Genomic DNA, 21,851 nt, shown 5'->3' with positions numbered 1-21,851 from the left:
TGTACCATGCCTTCACCATACTTTATTCTTTCTATCATTCTGGTAGAGGTTGATCTTGGTTTCATCTGTCCAAAGAATGTTGTTCCAGAAGTGTGCTGTTTTTTTTAGATGTTTTTTAGGAAAGTCATATCTAGCCTTCTTATTCTTGAGGCTTGTGAGTGGCTTGCACCGTGCGGTGAACGCTCTCTATTTACCTTCATGCAGTCTTGTCTTTACGGTAGATTTGGATATTGATACACCTATATCCTGGAGAGTGTTGTTCACTTGGTTGGCTGTTGTGAAGCGGTTTCTCTTCACCATGGAATTATTCTGTGATCATCCACCACTGTTGTCTTCCGTGGGTGTCCAGGTCTATTTGCATTGTTGAGGTCACCAGTGCTTCTTTCTTTCTCAGGATGTACCAAACTGTAGATTTTGCCACTTCTAATAGTGTAGCAATTTCTCGGATGGGTTTTTTCTGTTTTTGCAGATGAAGGATGTCTTGTTTCACCTGCATGGAGAGCTCCTTTGACCGCATGTTTACTTCTGAGAAAAATCTTCAAAATGAAAGCACCACACCTCAAATCAATGCCAGGCCTTTTGTGTGCTTAATTGAGAATAAAATAATGATGAAGGAATTGACCACACCTGCCCATTAAACAGTCTTTAAGTCAACTGTCCAATTACTTTTGGTCCCTTTAACCTCTTAAGGACACGGCCATATTTCACCTTAAGGACCAGGCCATTTTTTGCAAATCTGACCAGTGTCACTTTATGTAACTTTCATATGGGGTGCTTCTGTAAACTGCAGAATCAGCGTAATAAATATTACGTTTCTTTTGGCTGTTAACCCTTGCTTTGTTACTGGAAAAAAAACGGTTTAAAATGGAAAATTTGCTAAAAAAATAGCTGTTTTGGCACCGTTTTTATTTTACGCTTTGGCTTATCCAGGCCATTTTTCGTCACATGTACTTCATGACACTGGTAAAATGGAGTCAAAAAAATTCATTTTATTTATAAAAAAAATACCAAATTTACCAAAAATTTGGAAAGATTAGCAAATTTCCAAGTTTCAATTTCTCTACTTCTATAATACATACTAATACCTCCAAAAATAGTTAATACTTTACATTCCCCATATGTCTACTTCATGTTTAGATCATTTTGGGAACTACATTTTATTTTTTTAAGACGTTACAAGGCTTAGAAGTTTAGAAACAAATCTTGAAATTTTCCAAAACCCACTTTTTAAGGAACAGTTCAGGTCTAAAGTCTCTTTGTGATGCTTACATAATAGAAACCACCCCAAAATGACCCCATTCTAGAAACTACACCCCTCAAGGTATTCAAAACTTATTTTACAAACGTTGTTAACCCTTTAGGTGTTCCACAAGAATTAATGACAAAGGGAGATTAAATTTCAGAATTTAAATTTATTGGGCAAATTTTCCATTTTAATCAATTTTTTCCAGTGACAAAGCAAGGGTTAACAGCCAAACAAAACTCAATATTTATTGCCCTGATTCTGTAGTTTGCAGAAACACCCCATATGTGGCTGTAAACTACTGTACAGACACACGGTAGGGCGTAGAGGGAAAGGTGCACCGTGTGGTTTTTGGAAGGCAGATTTTGCTGGACTGGTTTATTTACACCATGTCCCATTTGAAGCCCCCCTGTTGCACCCCTAGAGTAGAAACTCCATAAAAGTGACCCCATTTTGGAAACTATGGGATAAGGTGGCAGCTTTGTTGGGACTATTTTTAGGGTACATATGATTTCTGGTTGCTCTATATTACATTTTTATGAGGCAAGGTTACCAAAAATAGAAATTCTGAAATTTTATCTCCATTTGCCATAAACTGTTGAACACCTAAAGAGTTAATAAAGTTAGTAAAATCAGTTTTGAATATCTTGAGGGGTGAAGTTTCTTATATGGGGTCACTTTTATGGAGTTTATACTCTAGGGGTGCATCAGGGGTTCTTCTAATGGGACATGGTGCCAAAAAAAAGCCCATCAGAATTCCAGAAACCATATGGCGTTCCTTTCCTTCTGTGCCCTGCCGTTTGGTCATACAGCAGTTTACGACCACATATGGGGTGTTTCTGTAAACTTCAGAATCAGGGTAATAAATATTATGTTTTGTTTGGCTGTTAACCCTTGCTTTGTTACTGGAAAAAACCGTGTTCATCTGAGGGGTTAGGTCATGGGGTATTTTTATAGAGCAGGTTCTTACGGACGTGGCGATACCTAATATGTCTCCTTTTTTTAGTTTTACTAAATATTTTTGTCTTTTTTTATTTATTTAGGTTTTACACTATATTATCCTTTTTTAAAACAAAGTTTTTTTTAGTATCTCCATAGTCTAAGAGTCAGTTTTTTTTAGTTTTTAGCCGATTATCTTAGGTAGGGGATCATTTTTAGCGGGATGAGAGGAGTGTTTTATTGGCACTATTTTAGGGGTATATGACTTTTTGATTGCTTGCTATTACACTTTTTGTGATGTAAGGTGACAAAAAATACCTTTTTTTGCACCGTTTTTATTTTTTTGACTGTGTTCATCTGAGGGATTAGGTCAGGGGGTATTTTTATAGAGCAGATTCTTACGGACGCGGCGATACCTAATATGTCTACTTTTTTAAATTTATTTAGGTTTTACAATATATTATCCTTTTATAATAAAAAAAAACATTTTAGTATCTCCATAGTCTAAGAGTCTTTTTTTTTTGTTTTTAGCCGATTATCTTAGGTAGGGGATAATTTTTTGTGGGATGAGAGGATGGTTTTATTGGCACTATTATGGGGGGCATATGACTTTTTGATCGCTTGCTATTACACTTTATGTGATGTAAGGTGACACCGTTTGCACCGTTTTTATTTGAAAAAATTTGACCGTGTTCATCTGAGGGGTTAGGTCATGGGGTATATTTATAGAGCAGATTCTTACGGACGCGGCAATACCTAATATGTCTCCTTTTTTTATTTATATTAGTTTTATAAAATACAATTTTTGAAAAAATATTTTTTTTCTTTTAGTGTCTCAAATCTGAGAACCATATGTCTGTGAAGGTTCTCATTTATCCAGGTCATGGTATATCTGTAAAGAATAAATCAAGGCAACTGGACTTACTGTAGATTTCTTGAAAACGTTTTCAAGAAATCTACAGTAAGTCCAGTTGCATTGATTTATTCTTTACAGATATCTGAGAACCATAGTTTTTTTTTCGATTATCAGTGCCTAAATGGAATTAAAATTGGGGAAGGGGATTATAAATTTAGTACTCCATAGAAGTGTGGTACTCCCTGAAGCAACCAATAATGCAGAGGCCCAGATGATTGGGGCACCTGTCACACTGAGTGGTGGTGTCCTTTTGTATCCCCCTCCTGTGACATACTCTGCACCTTTTTTGGGTCCGTCCGTTCTTTCCAGTATGGGGGAACCACACCTTGAAAGTGTTGGCCAGGGACGATCCGGCGCCTCCAGTTCCTGAGGTACTCCAACCTGCTCTTTCCCAGTCAAAAAAGATCAGGGCCTTAAGGACTTCCTTATAGAACTGGAGGAATTTCCCTGTGTTCCCAGCGCTCTGGGACAGCACAAAAGAGTTGTACAAGCCAACCTGTACCAAGTAGACTGCAACTTTTTTGTACCATGCCCGGGTTTTGCGCATGGCATTATATGGCTTGAGGACTTGATCAGAGAGATCAACTCCTCCCATATACTGACTGTAGTCGACGATACAATCGGGCTTGAGGACTGTTGCCGTGGTACCTCGCACAGGGACAGGGGTGATGCCGTTACCGTGAATTGTGGACAGTACAAGAACATCCCTCTTGTCCTTATATCTGACCAGCAACAGGTTTCCACTGGTAATGGCACGGGTCGCACCCCTGGGGATAGGTACCTGGAGGGGGTGGACGTACAGGTGGTAACCCTTATCTAGCAGTGGGTGCATAAGGTCCCACACAAGTGGGGGGACATTCCGCTAACACCCAGAGTGGGGGGACATTCCGGGAGTTGAATACGGGAATTTCGCCACTCGTACACACGAAACTTGTAAGTGTACCCTGAGGTACTCTCACAAAGTTTGTACAGCTTCACACCATACCTCGCCCGCTTAGAGGGAACATACTGGCGGAAAATGAGTCTCCCCTTGAAAGCAATGAGAGACTCATCAACCGCGACCTCCCTTCCAGGTACATACGCCTCCAAAAATTTGGCCCCAAAGTGATCGATGACCGACCTGATTTTGTACAGGCGGTCATAGGCAGGATCACCTTGGGGGGGACATGCTGCATTATCTGCATAATGCAGGCATTTCCGGATGGCCTCAAACCGGGTACGTGTCAGAGCCATACTGTAAAGTGGGGTCTGGTAGAGGACGTCCCCACTCCAGTAATGCCTGACACAGTTTTTTTTTACTAGGCTCATGTGCAGCATTAGGCCCCAAAACGTCCTCATCTCAGCTGCACTGACCGGAGTCCAGCCACCGTCCCTAGCTAAAAAGGAGCCCAGGTGTTGAGCAATGAACTGTTGGGTGAACACGTTCATTTGCTCCATCATCAGATTCACAAAGTGGTCACTGAAAAAAATACTAAAATAGTCATATTCAGTGAATCCCACTGTGGGAATCTGGATTCTTGGTTGGCGAACAAAATCAGGAGAAACAGGCTCAAAATGCTCTGGGGTACACCATGCAAGTTCACTGGTAGGGGGCTCCGGTGGACATAACTGGTGGGCTGGAAAACTAGTATGAGCCCCAGAGCTGCTCGTACTAGTGTGAGCCACAGGGTCCCTGGCATGGCGGTCCTCTTGCTCCGCCTGGCGGCGTCTCCGCTGCCTTGGGAGCTCATCATCATCGCTAGATGATGAGCAGGACGCGGATGACAAAAGGAAAGTGGGGTCATCCTCGTCCTCGCAACCTGGGCGTCCTCGCAAGCTGGGCGTATGCCTCCTTGGCCAAGAACATCCGGCGGGCCATAGGGGAGTGTGTGTGTGTGGAAATCTTTATTTAGTGTGCGTGTGTGTGGGGGCACGGGTGTTCGCGTACTTATCCCTAAAACTAACAAAAAAAATAACTAAATAAAAAAAAGCCCCAAAAATTTGAAAAAAAATAAAAAAAGATTCAAACTCTCTGATCAGCGGTGGGGTGTGCGATGCGCTAACAGTGGCCGGACGCTAAGAGTGCCGTCCACAGTCTGCGTACACAGAAAAAATAAATAAAAAACTGCTTGCTCCCCAAAAAATGGGTGTGTGGGGGGGCAGGGGGGCAAGCTGTAGCACCCCTGGGGGGTCTAGGGTCACACATTGTTGCAGCACCTGATTAGGGTGATACAACAATTAAACTTATTTTTTTCCCCCTAAACTTTCCCTGAATATCCCTGCCTATCCTAACCTGTCCCTAACCTTTCCCTAAGTACCTTTTAGCTCCAGATGGCACTGTGGAGGGTCAGAAGGGGGTTGCTGGGCACAGATCCGATTGCAGGCTCCTCTCTCCTCGCTCCCGGACACAGAAAGGAGGAGGAGAGGAGAGCTGCAGCAAGTTAAACCTCCCGCCCTCCCTGTAGCCAATGAGAAGCGATCCTGAGAGGTGATGCCACCATCACCTCTCAGGATCGCAGGATGGTGATTGGTGTTGTATTATCATACCACCGATCACCATCCTGTTCCGGGTTATCGGGTCACAACAGACCCGAATAACCCGGAAACGCAGCAAACCGCAGGTCTGAAATGACCTGCGGTTTGCCCCGATCGCCGATACGGGGGGTTCACAGGATATTGATTTCAGCAGGCACCCAGTTCCGATAACCGCCCGCGGTGATCAGAAATACACATGACATACCGGTACGTCATGTGTCCTTAAGTACCAGGACATCATGACATACCGGTACGTCATGTGTCCCTAACAGGTTAAAAACAGGGTGCCACATGTAAAGGAGCTAAAACTCCTAAACTCTTCATCCAATTTTTATGTGGATACCCTCAAATGAAAGCTAAAAGTCTGGACTTTATGTCCATGTCCATTATACTGTATAACTATAACTTGAATATATTTTAGTATACAGGTAATAAAAACAACATTTGTGTCAGTGTCCACATATATGTGGACCTAACTGTATTCTAACCTAAAGTTCTTCTTCTTCCACTCAACATGAGATAAAAACTGGAAATGAAAACTGAAATGCATCTTGAAAACATACTCATCTAATAGACTGAATAGGGCATATTAATGTCACACTTAAAGGGGTTGTCCAGGATATAGATATTGAATGGAAGCTGTGCTATAATAATCTGGCACAGCCACTGCACAGTGGATGGAGCTGTGCTTCCAACTCCATCAAATGTGTTATTCCTGGCACCCTGGTGAGGCTTCTGAGAACAGCTGATTGGGGATTGCCAGGTGTCATAACCTGAACGACCCCAATTCATTTATAAGAAGAGATTTGCAATGAGAAGCTATAGTATCTGCTTACCAGTAGGAATTCCTTGAGATGGGTCTCTATGTTCTTGTGGTAGATAGTAAAAAAGGCAGCAGATACTTGAATGATAGACTTGGCCAGACAATGAATATTGTTATTATAACCTGCAAAGGAAAGTACAGCTTCATAAGTATTTTGCTTTTATAGTAACTACTATACCATTTGTCATTGGACAAATTCAATTCTTTCAGGCACACTAGAATGTTTTTGAAGGACTTGGGTAATTTAGGATCTTAGTATGTTGAGAATAATTCTTACCATCATTCTGAATGTTGTAAACCGAAAGGGAATCAGCAGCTAGGAGTGGGAGGGAGACGGCTATAAACACTTGAAGAAGACAGGCCAACTTGTATTCTTCCTCCAGCGATGAGCTTTCTGTCAAATAAAGAATGTAAATGCAAATGTTGGGGCACAATATCTCATCAAGAAAACTGAAAGGAAACTTAGAAATAAATGTTGAGAAGCAGCATATCATTCAGGTAATTAAATTAACATACAGTTTTAGGAGTACTCAATTACCTTCCCTTCCAGATATCCAAGATTATCCCATATTTGCCACATACACATATTTGAATCCAGAAGAAAAAAGCAGTCTGTTTTGAAGCTGTTTGGGAGCTGCACTTATACAAGCAGGCAAACAACGTGAGTTTGTGATCGTTCTCATGTTTGATTTCTAGTCTGTGTGTGTGTTTGTATTAAAGGGGTACTTGATAGGGGTGCGGGTGTGTGACGTACTGTCACTTGGTACAGTGGAATGTGGGGGATATTATTGTCATATCCACCAGGAGGTGGTGTGTAGTAGTCTTATGTGATTATTAATTTATATTATCTGCAGTGTCAACTGGCACCGAACTTCCTATAGACTAGACTACACACTAATAGCAGATCGACCGTAAGGGGGTACTTCTCGCTACTTGAGATTATTGTCCTGACTAGGACTATGTTATCTCCCCGGTCGATTGCTGCTAACTCCTCTAACAAAATATCTATGAGCTTGTGCGCACAGAGTCTGCAGATCGCTGTGCTGATGCTCAATTTATTGCCCTAGCATAATCTTTCAAATAGATTAAGACGCAGCTCCCCCGACATGTTTCACTGCAAAAAGCGGCGTCTTCAGGGGAAATGGAGCTAGAGCCAACACGAGTATTTGCTATGGAAAGTCCTATATACCCATAGGGCGGATCTTTACAATCCCTAACCTATAAGTGTTCCTATTTCGCGTTGGCAATCATCTTTTAGGGCCAATCATATCCATATCTTGAATCGTGATGTCAGTGTTCTAGACCAATCCCAAGACTGGTTATGCGCATGCGTTAGAAACTTAGAATATTTCGAGTTCCGACTTGTTAGATGCGCATGCGCTGAAACTTAGAAGTTCAAGTTCCAACTGTTATACGCACATGCGCTAAAACTTATAGGTTCGAGATCTCAGCTCCCACGGTCCATACGCATGCGTCAGAAACTTGGAATAATTCCCAGTTCCAAGGTGTTAGGGGCGCATGCGTTAAAACTTAGGAGAATCGAGATCTCCACTTGTGCCTATGCGCAGACGCAAAAACTTAGTCCACTTTACAGCTTTCAAAGGTTTATAGCGCATGCGCTGAGACTTGGAGATTTCGCTTATCCTCTCTACATAGTCAATACGTCTATGTTGGGGACTTAGAATTAATCCCAGTTCGAAATGCTACTCAGAATACTTGTATACGAGGAATCCATCCAAGAAGGTAAGATTTTATCCAGCGCATGCGCCAAACCATAGAAAGTTTTTACATATATAAATAATACTATGCAGATGCGTGGAGTTACAATCTTTACGTGTTTTGGAACTTTCTCCAGATGTTTTATATATACAGATCGTATTGCGTAAGTGTATAAACTTATAAATTTTAACGTGTGTATTAGAACTTTTTTCAATTATCATCGTCATAGGTTGTATACTACATTCATCATGAAGTTCTAGTTTTTAGCTACTTTTTTACTGGTAGTATTTTTAATAATTTCTTTTTAGATTTCTTAGAATAGAGAGAGAAACATTGTCAGTTTGACTATAATCCCAGCCACTAGAGCCTGGGGAGATTCCTCTCCCTTACACTCTTCATATGAACGCTGTGAAGGAGAAGCCTTCATTTAGCCCATTTGGACTCATAGTGTTAAGCCTCTGGATCCAGCGTGCTTCACACTGTAGGAGCTTCCTGTCTAGGTTTCCTCCTCTAGGGCCCAGACTTAGCTTCTCAATACCCCAAAATCGCAGGACTGATATTTTATTATCATGTACATATTTAATGTGTCTTGCGATCGAGGTATCCTTGCCCGTCTCGATTGAGCTCAGATGTCCTGAGATACGACGTCTCAATTCCTGTGTGGTTTTACTCACATATAGCTTAGGGCATGGGCATGACGCTATATATATGACCTCTTGTGTTTTACATGTGATCAGTTGTCTGATCTCGTATTCTTTTCTGTCATCAGGATTCGTAAATTTTTTAATTCGGGGGATATATTTGCAGAAGGAGCAATCTCCACAGGGTGCTGAACCACGATATTTTTCTCTCAGTAAAGTCTTTTCTATTCCTCTCTCCTTTAGGTGGCTATGCACTAGTTGGTCTTTCAAGTTTGGGCCTCTCCTGTATGTTACACTGGGGTTCACGGTAAGGACTGATTTCAGATCTCTATCTGTCTGGATAATATGCCAATGTCTTTCCAGTATGTGATAAATTTCTTTATTATAGCCATCAAAAGTTCCTATACATCTGATAATCTCGTTCTTTTTAATTGGAATTCTTTTGAGTAGGTTTTCTCTGTTTGTAGTCTTAGCTCTGTTATAGGCTCTATTTAGGGGGGCCGTATGATATCCCCTCTTCTTGAACCTCTCAAATAGGTGTCCACTTTCTCTCACAAATGAGGTCTCTTCTGATCAGTTCCACCGAGCCCTCAGATATTGGCCAGTAGGTATTCCCCTCTTAAGAGGTGGGGGGTGCCAGCTCGTCCAGTGCAGATAGCTGTTTGTTGAGGTTGGTTTTCTATATACCTCAGTATCCAAATGTCCATTTTCCATGATTTTAATTTTTGGATCCAGGAATACTATCTCTCTCTCCTGAATTTCATACGTATACTTCATTCCTATGTTGTTATCATTTAAGACTTGGGTGAATTCATGAAATACTGATTGTCCCCCATCCCAAAAGATGAATATGTCGTTTATATACCTGCCCCAAAAAACTATGTGGCAGGTATATGAAGACATCCCATCCGTGAAAACTGTGTTGTCCTCCCACCACCCTAAAAAATGATTTGCATAAGTAGGGGCACAAGATGTCCCCATAGCAGTCCCATTAATCTGTTTGTAAAATTGACGCTGAAAGACAAAATAGTTGTGCTCTAAAACAAATTCCAACATAGATATAACTAAGTGATTGTGTTGTGCAAAGTTACTACTTTTAGTGCTCAGAAGCATTTATGCCTAGTGAGTGCTGTAGTTGCTGTATAAGGATTCAACATCCAAGCTTGCCAAGATTGTGTTTGGCGTCAATATCATGTCATTTATTTTCAGGAGGAGATCTTTTGAATCCTTAATATAGGAGGGTAAGGTGGTAACGAATGGTCTCAGTATCTGGTCTACATATTCACTAATACCTTGTGTTAGATTATCATTACCAGATACTATGGGCCTCCCTGGAATTGGTGTTTTATTCTTGTGCACCTTTGGTAGTGCATAGAAGGTGGAAATTGTAGGCTCTTTTTTAAAAAGGTACAATAATTCATCCTTTGTTATTAGGTCTCTGGATCTAGCTTCAGATAAAAGTAGATTTAATTTTACAGTGTAGTCCTTTGTGGGGTCATTTGGAAGTGTTTTATAGGTTCCCATAGCAAACACTTGTGTTGGCTGTGGCTCCATTTCCCCTGAAGACGCCGCTTTTAGTGGTGAAACATGTCGGGGGAGCTGCATCTTAATCTATTTGAAAGATTATAGTAGGGCAATAAATTGAGCATCAGCACAGCGATCTGCAGACGCTGTGCGCACAAGCTCATATCATAAGGGCAGCATAGATATTTTGTTAGAGGCGTTAGCAGCAATCGACCGGGGAGATAACATAGTCCTAGGCAGGACAATAATCTCAAGTAGCGAGAAGTACCCCCTCACGGTCGATCTGCTATTAGTGCGTAGTCTAGTCTATAGGAAGTTCGGTGCCAGTTGACACTGAAGATAATATAAATCAATAATCACATAAGACTACTGCACACCACCTCCGTGTGGATATGACAATAATGTCCCCTACATTCCACTGTACCAAGTGACAGTACGTCACACACCCGCACCCCTTTCAAGTACTCCTCCATATGTATTTTAAAATTTTCTCTTCTCATCTGTGGTTTATGTTTTTGTTTTGAAAAATAAGAAATAAAAGTTATGTTTTAAATAAAAGACCAGAAACAGGAATTTATAGTCTTCGACTATTGAACTACTATTTTGACCTCCTGGGTCCAGTGGGTCATTTTGAAATATATTTGGTTATCAAGGGTACACACTCAGATTGGGTCACTGTCACAAGTGGGGTACCACAGGGGTCAGTATTGGGCCCTATTCTCTTCAATATATTTATTAATGATCTTGTAGAAGGCTTGAACAGTAAAATATCAATTTTTGCAGATGACACTAAACTGTGTAAAGTAATTAACATGGAAGAGGACAGTATACTTCTACAGGTGGATCTGGATAGATTGGAGGCTTGGGCAGAGAAGTATCAGATGAGGTTTAACACTGACAAATGTAAGTTTATGCACATGGGAAGGAATAATGCAAGTCACCGGTAAATACTTAATGGTAAAAAACTGGGTAACACTGACATGGAAAAGGATCTAGGAATTTTAGTGAACAGGAAACTAAGCTGTAGAAGCCAGTGTCAGGCAGCTGCTGTCAAGGCCAATAAGATAATAGGTTGCATCAAAAGAGGCATATATGCCCGTGAGGAGAACATAGTCCTGCCACTTTACAAATTACTAGTGAGACCACACATGGAGTACTGTGTACAGTTCTGGGCTCCTGTGAACAAGGCAGACCTAGCAGAGCTGGAGAGGGTTCAGAGGAGGACAACTAAAGTAATAACTGGAATGGGTGGACTACAGTACCCTGGAAGATTATCAAAATTAGGGTTATTCACTTTAGTAAAAAAAAAGACAAATCAGGGGAGATCTAATAACTATGTATAAATATATCAGGGGTCCGGACAGAGATCTCTCAAATAATTTATTTATCCCCAGGACTTTGACTGTGATGAGGGGACATCCTCTGCGTCTGGAGGAAAGAAGGTTTGTACACAAACATAGAAGAGGATTCTTTACGATAAGAGCAGTGAGACTATGGAACTCTCTGCCTGAGGAGTAGGTGATGGTGAGTTCACTAAAAGAGTTCAAGAGGGGCCTGGATGTATTTCTGGAGTGTAATAATATTACAGGCTATAGCTACTAGAGAGGGGTCGTTGATCCAGGGAGTTATTCTAAATTGCCTGATTGGAGTCGGAAAGGCATTTTTTCCCCCTAAAGTAGAGAAAATTGGCTTCTACCTCACAGGGTTTTTATTGCTATCCTCTGGATCAACTTGCAGGATAACAGGCCGAACTGGATGGACAGATGTCTTTTTTCAGCCTTATAAACTATGTTACTATGATATTGAACAAACACACAATATACTTTTATTACTAGCACATTCATTTGAAAAGTTGTCTTATCGGGCAATTCTTTTTTGTTATAAAGTTTCCTTTCCCTAATAAGTTATATGCACCCAAAAATAGTGACTATAACTCAGGATATAAAATTATGGATATTGGAATTCAGTTCTGCAAAAAACTGGGTCATGAAGGCCCAAGACAGAGATATCGAAGTTACACTATGCCTTTGGCTGATTACTATATGTTGTATTTAGTATTCTGCCTTTTCTGGAAAGCCCACTTGTAAACCTGCAAGATCAGAGCTGTGTGGGCATTTTCTGATGGTCTTTCTCTTGCCCCCTCCATAGTCTGTGTTCTTTTATCTTGTGCTCCTGCAGCGCACCCTCTGTGGGAGAGCCAGTGGTTGATGTGGCACTGGTAGGAGTGGTGGTTGTTCATGGTAGCTTTCTTCACTACAACACTCCCTGGGGCTGTGAAGTGAAAGGAGGGGTGCAACCATTCGTCCCTTCAGGGCACAACCTGGTATTGGAGCTCCTGCATGATGGTGGCTGAGGCGACTTTGATGGTTAGAAGTCTGTGATAATGGGGTGCAAGGCAGGAGGCCTGGGCCATATGATGGCTGATGGCAGTGCAAGACAATAACCAGGCCATATTTGACAGTAACAAATCCAAGGCACTTTGCGTGGGTAGTTTTGACAGTTCATAAACAAAGTCACTGGCAGTAATAAGTTCAGTTCTCCAGAGTACACAAACCAAGTTTCCAAGGCTGAATATGGGATAGCAGGATGTAAGATGGCTGTGTCACAAACTTACCTGTTCGGGCTCCAGCACTACGGTCTCTGGCTTTGGCGCAGATGCGCTGCCGGGACAAACCCCTTGTGATGCGCTGCATCACCACGCCCGATGTGACTTGACAGTGTCCTTAGCAACAGGACCTGTGTACTGGAGGAGACTAGCCGTGGGCTGATTGCGCAGATGATCTATTCCTGTGTGCTAGTGTTCTGTCTAATGGAGTGCCAAGTCATGAAGTATGAAGTTCTTTTCCTGATAGTTTGCGACTCCCTAGGTGTGCTGCCGATCCCAGTTCTTTTTTGCATTGCTCATATTATTGACCTCAGTTTGCTTTTGACTACTCTATCTCGTGTTTTTGGTACTGTGTCTCCAGTCTGGTTCTGATCTTGGCTTGGCCATTTGACTACCCTCTGTCTCTTAATTTGGTACTGTCACAATGCGGTGTTCTGGGAAGCGGGGACGGCGGGGCGCACTTGCGTCATCAGCGTGCCCGGTGTCGTCCGTTCCCATGACAACCGCAATAGGGCTGCATCAGAACTCAGGAGTCATGTGACTCTGGCCATGTCACATGACTCCACCAGCGCTCTATTTAAACAGGCAATCTGCTGGTCACAGATTGCCTGTTATTGAGGTCCTTCCTACATGATACTCACCTGGTTTGTTTGTTCCTGCTTGGCTTCCGATTTCCCGTCCGTCTCATCCTCTGGTCTTGGCGTGCTCTCCTGGTTTGACTTCGGCTTGTCCTGACGATTCTCTGCTTGCTCCTCCGGTACCTTTTCTGCTCTCTTGGTTTTGACACGGCTTGTTTGACCTTTCTGTTTATGTGTTGTTTGTCTTCCCTGCACTATCCTAGCTAAGGGTTTGTCGACCCTTGTGAGGCAAGTAGGCAGGGACAGGGGTGAGGGTGGAGTTCAGTGGTCACTACCCCACCCCCTGTGTGTGTGACAGGTACTGTATCATCTTCCTGGTTCTTACCTATTCCTGTATGACTCTGATTTTGTGTGGTTTTGTCTCTGTGTTCATCTGTCTTTCACCTTACTAGGGTAGGGAACTTCAACCAGTTGTACTTGCCACCGAGGGCTTGCACTGCACATAGGCAGGGAAAGTGGGCAGGGTTCCAGTTAGGACTCACTGTCCGTGTCTTCCATACCGACTGCTGTAACAGTATCACTGGCCCTAGTTTTTTCCCAGTGACTTTGGTTATGGACCCCATGGCAGCATTGGTTAATCAGATTTAGGGGATTGCCCAATTGGTTCATGACCTGGCAGAGAAGGTACAGCAGCAAGAGTCCCACACCCCAGTTATTTCAGCTCCTTCACAAGTGGAACCTACAGTGAAGCTCCCTGACCATTTCTCTGGTGATCAAAATACATTTGTTACATTTCTGGAGACCCGTAGACTGTATTTCCACCTCAGGCCTCACTCATCTGGAACGAGGCTCAGAAAGAGGGCATTATTAGGTCGCTACTTCAGGGGTACCTACAGGAGTGGGCATTTTCCCTGTCGCTCAATATCCCTGAATTTATTTTCGGTGGATTTATTTATTTTTCCTCATCAGGCCCCTGTATGATGAGCCAGACAGGGCGGACTATGCAGAGAGCCAGCTTTTATCTTTGTGCCAGGGCAAATGACCGGTGGAAGAGTACTGTTCAGAATTCCGCAAGGGGTGGAATGACCCAGGTCTTCGGTCACAATTTAGACTAGGCCTTTTTAACATGCTGAAAGATCTTCTGGTTAGCCATCCTACCTCTTATCCCCTTGACAAGAGATATTTGACTCTTAAGGAATGTAAAAGAGAGATCTGTCTATGTTCGTCCCTCTTCTGTTTACTCTGTCCCTAAACTTTCTGTATCCAAGGCCCCTGAGGAGACCATGCAAGTTAGTGCCATGTCATCTTAGCAGAGGAAGGAACATCACCTGAAGAATGGATTGTTCTTCTACTACGGCAGCCCTGCTCATCAATTGCGCTTCTGTCCTACTAAACCAAAGGCAGCAAACTTCAGCATCTGAGTGACGATCGAGGATGCACAGGTACCGATGTAGTAGAGTTAACACTCATGCTTTCTGAGATTTCTGAGATGTGTTATCTAAACTAAGCAAACACCTTCAATTGCTTTTCAATGGCTTTTGTTTCAAGATAACACGATGATTTAAGAAATTTGAGTTAAGAGTTTGAGTGCTAATCCTGCTACATCTGTATTTCCTGAAAGATATGATAGAATTCTCTTGCCTTCACAGGGAAGTTTTGTGTCAGGTCGGCCTTTTGCTGATACGGGGTCCGTGGCAAATTTTGTTAATTTTGTATCTACTTTGGGCCTCCTGGTCTGTAAATTACCTGAGCCCATTCCAGTGTCTGGGGTGGATACCACTCTATTAGCCAGGGGGTTTATTGAATATCAAACTATTGATTTGGTTATGATGGTTGGGTCTGTTGCTGGTCTGGGCTTAGTTTAGAAAACATTGTCCAGTTTTTGAATGGAGTTCTGTAGAATTAACTAAGAGGGGTCCTCAGTTCTCTAATCATTTCTTGTCTGGGCAGCTCTCCGGTCTAGATCTGGAAGAGGGTCCTATTCCTGGGTTCGTTAGGGACTTCCAGGATGTATTCTCCAAGGAGGCTTCTGAAGCTTTACCTCCTCATCAGGAATATGATTGCACCATTGAGCTGGTGCCTGATGCTAAACTGTCCAAGAGATTAATCTTTCTGGGCCTGAAAGTCAGGCTATAAAAGACTATATTTAGTACAGTCTACAAAAAAGGACACATCCAACTGTCTATATCTCCTGTGGAGGCTGACTTCTTTTTTGTTGGGAAAAAAGACTGTGGTTTGCGCCTTGTATTGATTACAGGGATCTCAATAAAATTACTGTCCAGAACCATTACCCCCTTCCTCTTATTTCTGAGTTATTTAATCAAATTGTCGGGGCTTAATGGTTCTCCAAAATTGAGGCTACAATTTGATCAGAATCAGGAAGAGGGATGAATGGAAGACCGCATTCAACACCCTCGAAGGGCATTTTGAATAACTGGTGATGCCCTTTAGGCTGTGTAATGCCCCAGCTGTTTTCCAGAACTTAGTTAACAACATTTTCCAAAAGTTCTTGGGTCAGTTTCTAGTGGTATATCTTGATGATATCCTAGTGCTCTCTCCGGATTGGCCATCTCATGTTTTGCATGTGAAGACGGTCCTGCAAAAACTGAGGGACTATAAATTGTTTGCAAAATTAACCAAATGTGAACTTGGAGTAAGAGCGGTCTCATTTTTGGGTTATATCCTGTCATCTGAAAGATTCTGTATGGATCCCACTAAGGTGCGAGCTATTGTTGATTGGGCCAGGCCTACCCCTCTCAAGATTCTTCAACGGTTTCTTGGCTTTGCTAATTATTATAGAAAATTAATAACTAATATATCACCATTAAGTGATGTAAGACGTCAGCGCTGGGGTAACAGACTAAACGGCTACTTCCCTTTAAGTTTAATTAGATGAATAGGTGGATAACCTTTAGAAAGAGGGGGAATGAAGCAGAAAGCTGTATAATGTTGTGGTATGTGGACCAACTAACTTTATTAAAAGGATATATGTATATACGGAGTGATTACAAGCACAAATACTGAAAGTGTCCCGCAATAACAATACGATCTGTACCTGATATATTTCAGCTTTACTTTCTTTATTCAATGGTTCTGTGGTGTACCCTTCTTGTCTTTCTTTTCTTTTTCTCTTTCTTTTCTTTATCTTTATTCCTGTATGTGTCTTTAAATGAGAACGTCCTCCTGGCTCACTTACTAGCACGCACGCTGCCCCGGCCGGAAGCACGCGTGGTGCGAGGGAGCTTTTTGTTTCGGTTGCCCGGGAAACCGCTTCAGTGACGTCACCTCTGTAGATACCGTAGCCTCCTTGGGACAAAAAACCTCCTACGCGTTTCGGGGCCTATCGGGCTCCTTTGTCAGGGATGGTTTTTTTAAAAAGGACCAAACCATGTCGGAGGAGCAAATTAATTTTATTGGTGACTGTATCACGTTCATTCTAGAACATAATTATTTTAAATATGGACCAGACTTCTACCTCCAGACGTGGGGGACCGCGATGGGGACCTGATTTGCACCGAGCTTCACAAATCTCTATATGGGTAGATGGGAGGAGCCTACCATATTTCCCAGTGGAGAGCTCGGTGCGGGTCTGGTCCTCTGGAAAAGGTTCATTGACGACGTTGTTTTTATATGGAAAGGGGATGTACCATCCCTTAACAGTTTTTTAGCTAATCTAAATAAAAATGAATTTTATTTACATCTCACCCCATTTTTTGATAAAAAACAAATCAACTTTGTAGATACCGTAGCCTCCGTGGGACAAAAAACCTCCTACGCGTTTCGGGGCCTATCGGGCTCCTTCGTATGGGATAGTTTGTTCATACTGCCCGTGGAGGTTAAATTGCTGGTTCGGTTTCCATGGCAACGTGTATCAACAAGTATCAACAAGTGTTTAAGGAGAGAGACGTCCCATTCATTAGTACTGTATGAAGCGCTACAGGTATGATTAAATCGCACACAAGGGGTTCAGATTATTGTTTCTTCAATTTTCCAAAGAGCACAGTGAGTATGGTTCGTTTAATAGTATGGGGGTGATGATAATTTCTCGGTTGTTTTGTTGTCCAAGTCGCATTGTGGATATAATTGTTATTGGAAAGCAAAGAGTTCTATTTCTTGGTTTAACCCATTGGGTGCCAGGCTGTTACATCTAAAAATCCATTTGCTCTCCATTCTGGACATGAGTTTGATAAAGTCTCCTCCCCTGCTATCCTGTTTTATTCTCTCAATGCCCCCAAAGTTGGATCCCAGGAATTTTCCTTGGTGGAATTCCGCATAATGGCGTGATAGGGGGTGGTGGTCAATTTTTTTGTGGATGTTATTGATGTGTTCCCTGATTCTAGTTTTTAATTCTCTTTTGGTGCGTCCAATATATATTTTATTACAGGGACACCTGATGTAGTAAATAACCCCTTTGGTGTTGCAAGAGATGTAGTCTTTGATTATATATTTGCCTTGTGGAGTATCTAGTTCAGATATGGGTTTGATTAGGTGTCTCAATGTTTTGCAGTTTTTGCATAGTCTGCATGGGTAAAAGCCCTTTCTGAAACTTATTTTGTTCTCCACTTTGTTTCTTTTGATGGATGGGGCTACTAGGTTGGCTAAATTTGCAGATTTCTTGAAAATGAATGTGGGGTTGGTGGAGATCTTATCCCCAATTATTTTATCATATTTCAAGATATCTCAGTGCCTATAGATAATTTTTTTGAAAGTGCTCACCCCTGCACTGTATGTTGTAATGATAGGGACCTTGATCTTGTTGGTATCTTCACTTGCAAGTTTTTCCTTTGGAGTTATTTTTTCTTTCAATAATGTGTTCCTATCTATGTCGCTCACTGCATTAGTAATTGGGATCAATTGTTCTTTATTGTACCCCTTTTCTATGAATTTTTTATTTAATATTTCTACCTCATTTTGAAAGTCCATGCTGACAGTGCAATTTCTGTGGGCTCTTATGTACTGGCTGTAAGGAATATTGTTGAGCCATATAGGTAAATGACAGCTTTCCAGGGGGATAAAGCTGTTAGTATCTGTCGGTTTGTGATAGGTTTTGGTGTGTATTTTTCCATTTTCAATGAATATGGTTAGGTCAAGAAAGTTGATTTGTTTTTTATCAAAAAATGGGGTGAGATGTAAATAAAATTCATTTTTATTTAGATTAGCTAAAAAACTGTTAAGGGATGGTACATCCCTTTCCATATAAAAACAACGTCGTCAATGAACCTTTTCCCATATAGAGATTTGCGAAGCTCGGTGCAAATCGGGTCCCCATCGTGGTCCCCCACGTCTGGAGGTAGAAGTCTGGTCCATATTTAAAATAATTATGTTCTAGAATGAACGTGATACAGTCACCAATAAAATTAATTTGCTCCTCCGACATGGTTTGGTCCTTTTTTAAAAAACCATCCCTGACGAAGGAGCCAGATAGGCCCCGAAACGCGTAGGGTTTTTGTCCCACGGAGGCTACGGTATCTACAGAGTTGACGTCACCGAAGCGGTTTCCCGGGCAACCGAAACAACAAGCTCCCTCGCACCACGCGTGCTTCCGGCCGGGGCAGCGTGCGTGCTAGTAGGTGAGCCAGGAGGACGTTCTCATTTAAAGACACATACAGGAATAAAGATAAAGAAAAGAAAGAGAAAAAGAAAAGAAAGACAAGAAGGGTACACCACAGAACCCTTGAATAAAGAAAGTAAAGCTGAAATATATCAGGTACAGATCGTATTGTTATTGCGGGACACTTTCAGTATTTGTGCTTGTAATCACTCTGTATATACATATATCCTTTTAATAAAGTTAGTTGGTCCACATACCACAACATTATACAGCTTTCTGCTTCATTCCCCCTCTTTCTAAAGGTTATCCACCTATTCATCTAATTAAACTTAAAGGGAAGTAGCCGTTTAGTCTGTTACCCCAGCGCTGACGTCTTACATCACTTAATGGTGATATATTAGTTATTCATTTATAATTTTGAGGAGGACAACAGCTCCTTTATAAGACATACAGCCGCTGAATCATCCTGTTCAGGCTGATTTTACATAACTACACATTAGGAGCGCAAGGAGGTCCATCCTTTCATATTAAAGAAAATGAATTAAACATTTTTCTGTTATTGCCAAACCATTGACTGACTTAACCAGGAAGGGGGCTGATCTTATCCATTGGTCTTCTGAGGCTCTGTCCGCGTTTGATACATTGAAACGAAGTTTAGTTAAGGCACTTGTACTCATCCACCAGACATAACTCAACCTTTCATCACTGAGGTGGATGCCTCTGAGGTTGGAGTGGGTGCTGTACTATATCAGGTGTCGTCTTCCTTAACTAGTTTGAAACTCTGCGCCTGTTTCTCTAGAAGATTCTCCTCTGCTGAGAGGAATTATGATATCGGCAACCGTGAACTGTTGGCCATCAAGTGGGCCTTTGAGGAGTAGCACCACTTTTTAGAGGGGGCTCAGCACCAAATCACTGTGTTTATGGATTACTGTGTTTATGTGTTTAGATACTGCCAAGCGTTTAAATCCCCGACATGGGTGATGGGCACTGTTATTTACACGGTTTAACCTTGTAGTCACTTATCGTCCTGGGTCTGGTAACATGAAGGGTCCTAGTAACCCTCCCTCTGATAAATTGTTTGTGTCTCCAAACTTTCACCTTAAAGTTTTGGAGGAATATCATTGCTCTGTTCTGATAGGTCATCTGGTTATTGCGGGGTCTAACATATTGTCTCTCGGGCCTATTAGTGACCTACTTTATCACACGATGTGGGTGCCTTTGTCCCTGGGTGTGATGTGTGTGCTAGGGCCAAGGTACCCAGGAGACGTCCTGCAGGTTTACCTTGTCCTTTGCTAATTCCACTGAGATCTTGGACCCACATTTTATGGACTTTATTATGGACCTTCCGCCTTCCCAGGGCAGGATGTGTTATTAAAGAAACTTTGCATGGCACACCTGAGTCTATTGTCACAAAGATGTCCAGTTTGTCTTGAGATTCTGGAGAGAGTTTAACAACAAACTTGGGATCAAACTCTTCTTCTCATCTGCGTTCCATCCCGAGACTAATGGATAAATGGAAAGGGTCAACTAGGTCTTGGAGCAGTTTTTAAGGTGTTTTGTTTCTGACTGCCAAAATGAATGAGTTCGCTATTAACAACCGTGTCAGCTCCTCTAGCGGCATCTCACCCTTTTATTGTAATTATGATTTTAATCAGTTTTTGTTCTGTCTCTGGGTCCAGCTCTGTGAATCCTGCAGTGGATGCTATCATTGACGATCTGTTCATAGTTTGGGCCCAGGCTCACAAGAGCTTGGAAAAAGCTCAAAGCATCCAATGTAAACAAGCTGATAGGAAGCGGTCTGTAGGTCCAAACTTTGAGTTGGGTGAGCTCGTCTGGCTTTCTAAAAATAATTTGCATCTGAGTGCACTATATGGCAAACTTGCACCTAAGTATATCAGACCATATTAAATCATATCTGTGATTAACCCGGTATATTTTCGTCTTCAGTTGCCTTCCACGCACAGGATACATGATGTCTTCCATAAGTTATTGGTTAAAAAATATTTCCCTCCTGTAATTTCTCTACCAAAACCTCCTGATACAATGGTAATTCTGGGTAAGCTTGAGTACGAAGTGGAGAAAATTCTTGACTCCCGGAAAGTTCAAGGTTCAGTGCAGTACTTAATCCATTGGAAGGGGCATTTTGGAGAAAAAAGTCTCCTAAGGAATATATACCATGGTGTATGTAAAATGAATATAGTACTGATGTGCCCAGGTGTCTACAGTAAGAAGAAGATCGCAAAAGTATTGGCGAAAACTGCTGCAGGTTTGTCAACTGGACAGCAAAAAATTTATTGACAAACTGAAAATATATTTCACTGTTTGAAACATTAAACCTATCTGTAACCAAAATTATTTCTATCACTAGCATGTCAAATGTATTTTCTGTAGCATCATACTGGTTACAGTTTACACAATTACCAAACCCAATTTCAAATTGACAAATTACAGTTTATAATGTGCATGGATATGGACATTTCTCATATTTATGTGCCTTTGAATCTCCTCCTAAATATCTACTTGCCCGTCGTATATGTGTTATGGATCAGTATGTGTGAATCCACTGTGACAACTAACCGGTTTAGTGTAGGGCTAACCCTAAGGGTGTTATTCTGATGCATCCCCGGTATGCACTCTTTAACCCCTATATGAGGATTTGGACTTCGCTGCAGGTTAGCAACCAGGTTGCTACCTTCTGGGATAGCCCCAGTGTAGTTGACAGCTGACCCACTGGGGTCAGGGACTCCGGTGAAAGCACTGGGAGCTTTGCATAAAGAAAACACACCAAAAACTCAAGA

At 41.9% G+C, this 21,851-nt stretch overlaps 1 protein-coding gene across 1 annotated transcript in view; it reads right to left on the bottom strand.

Annotated features, from left to right (window-relative positions):
* Positions 1-21,851, bottom strand: part of NCKAP1L (NCK associated protein 1 like) — a 341,608-nt gene that overhangs the window by 48,656 nt on the left and 271,101 nt on the right. Inside the window, exons 28-29 of the mRNA XM_040425859.1 lie at positions 6,713-6,829; positions 6,449-6,558 (exon numbers count right to left, since the gene is read on the bottom strand). Of these exons, the coding sequence (XP_040281793.1) occupies positions 6,449-6,558; positions 6,713-6,829 (227 nt within the window). The remainder of the gene's footprint in view (positions 1-6,448; positions 6,559-6,712; positions 6,830-21,851) is intronic.

Source organism: Bufo bufo, chromosome 3 (genome assembly GCF_905171765.1).
Source record: "Bufo bufo chromosome 3, aBufBuf1.1, whole genome shotgun sequence".
Lineage (NCBI taxonomy): Eukaryota > Metazoa > Chordata > Amphibia > Anura > Bufonidae > Bufo > Bufo bufo.
Note: the sequence above shows the minus strand (reverse complement) of the source record. Positions and strands in the feature narration are given on the sequence as shown.